Source organism: Perkinsus marinus (genome assembly GCF_000006405.1).
Source record: "Perkinsus marinus ATCC 50983 genomic scaffold scf_1104296944428, whole genome shotgun sequence".
NCBI classification, from domain to species: domain Eukaryota; phylum Perkinsozoa; order Perkinsida; family Perkinsidae; genus Perkinsus; species Perkinsus marinus.
The window spans coordinates 297,579-300,852 of NW_003211397.1; the positions used below are offsets into that span (position 1 = coordinate 297,579).

Sequence of the window (3,274 nt, forward strand, 5' to 3'; positions counted from 1 at the left end):
CTCTGTCGCTGTGATTTCCTACCAGGCTGATCGAGCCCGAGAAGAATCCTGACGTAAATTCTGATTGAAAAATGAGCAATTCAAATGAGCTCACTTCACCAGAGGCACCATGCAAATGAATGGCAACAACACAGCGTCCAGCGGACAAGTAGAGATGACCATAGAAAATGTTATGGAGAAAAAACTAGAGTGAAAAAATATGCACATGGTCAACAAACACAAAGTTCTGAGAGAATTTTCGGGAAAATTCTTGTTGGTTTTTGTACATTTCTACCCGATTGCGTAAGAAAAAATGAGTAGAATTCGTAAATACATTGATGAATTTGTCGCCCATGGTGTTGATAATCCTCTTGAAATAATATTCAAACGATACACTCATTTCTCTCAGCTACGTCACTTGACCGTGGGTTCAAGTCCCACGGATGTCATTTTTAGCGTGTTCGCCTGTCGAGGTCAATGCTCAGTCATCTGTTTGAAAATTCAATCCTTCACTACTACACATTTCAGAAGTCTAACCCGAAACAGATGTCCCTGTTCTTGAACGTGATTTCCTCATACGATTAATAAATTCCTATAAATTGGAGTTTCACCACCCTAGTGATATGAAAAACATATTTCACGACTACTACAGGCCGCGAATAAAATCGCGTTTTTCACCGAGTTTTACGACGCCACTTCACGTAAAACGGGTCGTCGTGAAACTCCACTGAAAATGTATTTCAAAATGTACCTGTCCACCCTTCGACTCGAGATCAGTGAATTTTCTAAGACGTATTCACCATCTATTTATGAAGAACTTCGCGAGCTGTGGCTCTCGGAAACAGTACTGTAAGAATCGAAGCCCTATGAGATTAAGTCATCTAGAATAGCAAAAAAATAAATACGAGAAGTAGCCAGAAATAAATAGTTTCCTTTAGTTTGCTCGAAAGTATAGATGCAGTATCGAAATCGGGTAGAAAGTTTCGAAAAAAAATTTCCCGAAATTTCCTCAAATTTCCCACATTTTCCCATACTGCACTTCCTACGTTCACTCCCCACTACCTTTCCCTCATAGTTCAATTTCATGCAAAAGAAAATCACTTCGCTCCGCTCATTCAGTTTGCATGCTAACGTACCTCCAAAAATCGACTCCAAAGCCTTCGTCACTACTACAACTCTGCGTGCAGTTAATATCGATCACCAGGGCGTGCGCTAATGACATCACGCGTCGCCAAGTGAAACGTTCGCACATCCACGAAGATATGTCGTCATTTCGAGCAGCTGAAACGCGTCCTACCGCACCGTAAGCAACTTTTGATATATAAGGTGGAGTTTTTATATTCAGATTCGGTCTGGTGTTGTCCGATCCCAATAAGCAGCTGCCAGTCTCCTTGGCTTTGGTCGTTGCTGCCTTCCCGATCCTGCTTATTGCCATATTCGCCGCTGTTCGCATATGGGTTGTTATTCCGGTGTATTCATGGTAAAGTGAAGGTGATTCTTTTCTCACTTGTGATTTGTTTATCAACAGGTTGTACATTCTCAACGTGTTGTCGTTCTTGACGCCGTGCATACTGTACTACGCGTTTCTACGCAATAGTACTATGTCCATGCTCACAGTTGGAATCCTCTCGCTGCTACTTTTCATACTCTACGTCATTCACATCATCAGAGTGAGCGTTGAAGACTTGCCCGAGATTTATGGGTGTCACCACTAGGTCTACAGTTTCGTCACGGGGTGTCACCAGTTCATCCAAGACTGCAACGTCGACGGCTCCAGAGTGGTCAATGCCGTTACCGCACCTCGGTGAGGTTTCATCTCGAGAAAGCTTCTGACAGGAGATTCATTGGCGTTTTTCGCGAAGTGAAATGTGTTTCTCACCATTGTTTTGGTAGATACGCATGTGCTGATTACAACGTGCAAGATTACTTGAACTTCACCTACTGGGCGAGCACGAGTACAGCCACGTACTGGAGTTACGGTGTTCTCTTCGGTCTTGTCGTCATATTGTCTTTGGTGAGTTCTACCTTTTCCTGTACTAGTATCACAATGGTCGTTCAGATGGCCTCCGTGATCGCTCTAGTGTACACTGTAAGGCTCCGTAGTGGAATCTTGGTCACTAGGGAAGCACCAGTGACTTACGCTTATACGGTAAGGGTTGATCATCAACGTCGTGTAAATGAGGTTAATCGTTCGTATTTCGAGTCATGCTGGTTTTCTTTTACCGTTTTGAAATCCATTTTCAATGAGACCGTTGACTTTATATTAGCATAGGCCTCTCAGAGTTCTCTTTAATATTCTATCGGGTCGGGACATATTTTAGATTTCTCGTTGGCTTGGTCATGGGGTTATTCATTTGCATATAATATTTGTAATATTGGGGTTCCACCACCCTAGTGATATGAAAAACACTAGTGAAAATGTATTTCACGACTACTGATGCATATCACCGCGAATAATATCGCGTTTTTCACAGAGTATTACGTGAAACGGGTCGTGAAACTCCTTCATAAGAGAATTTAACAATGAAATTAACATCAGTATGAATATCAATCCTCGTGAAGATTATAGTGTACATGCAAACTCCTCAATGGAGTTTCACTAGTTGGTGAAAAACTCCGTGTAGATCATAGAACGTGTATGTTACCGCGACCGACTACACAGTGAAATATACTTTTCACTAGTGTTTTTCATATCACTAGGGTGAATTTCCAATTTACATCTAAACTGTAACTGTTCAGATCAATACCAATGGTGTGACGATGGCCAGAGGAACCCAGCCCGACGCAGATAATGTTGCTGTTGGTATCCCAGTTGACAAACCATAAGCACCTCGTCTGTGTATCGATTGAGCTTATGCTCTGAAGAATACAGAAAGAGTTGGGAGTAAATATTAAACATTTCTGTTATCACTATCATCACCAGTCAATTGTCACTTCTATTTTTTTCTGATTGTGCAATGGTGTCGTGTGCAAGTCATGAGGGATACTCGTATGGTCACGGAGAAAACACCTATAGCATTTCTAAGCTTATTGGAGTTGCACCCGTGATATGAAAAATCGATTTCACAAACCACTGCATATCGCGAATATCGGGTTTACACCACTTCACGTAAAACTCCAGCGTGGAATATCGTGGTCTAATTCGTCGTCCTCGCCGCTGCTTGGCGTAAAGACTCGTATGTATATATATACTCGCTCGCCAAGAAGTGTAGAACAAAAAAAATAAACTCTCGTGGACTTGAGTTCATAAAAGATATGAACCCACATACCCTGATCAACTCTGGCGGCTACCTTT

The 3,274-nt window shown here is 42.0% G+C and overlaps 2 protein-coding genes across 2 annotated transcripts in view; one reads left to right on the plus strand and one right to left on the minus strand.

Moving 5' to 3' along the window:
- Nucleotides 1-162, minus strand: part of Pmar_PMAR019120 (hypothetical protein) — a gene marked incomplete at both ends in the record, with an annotated part of 2,115 nt that extends 1,953 nt beyond the window's left edge. The window contains one exon of the mRNA XM_002780176.1: nucleotides 95-162. Within this exon, the coding sequence (XP_002780222.1) occupies nucleotides 95-162 (68 nt within the window). The remainder of the gene's footprint in view (nucleotides 1-94) is intronic.
- A 1,079-nt stretch (nucleotides 163-1,241) lies between these two features.
- Pmar_PMAR019121 (hypothetical protein) lies at nucleotides 1,242-2,805 on the plus strand (the record flags this gene model as incomplete). Its single annotated transcript, XM_002780177.1, has 7 exons — nucleotides 1,242-1,282; nucleotides 1,325-1,459; nucleotides 1,508-1,649; nucleotides 1,695-1,783; nucleotides 1,873-1,993; nucleotides 2,039-2,128; nucleotides 2,719-2,805. 7 exons carry the CDS (start codon nucleotides 1,242-1,244, stop codon nucleotides 2,803-2,805), a joined length of 705 nt encoding a protein of 234 aa, XP_002780223.1.
- Between the last annotated feature and the right edge of the window lie 469 nt (nucleotides 2,806-3,274).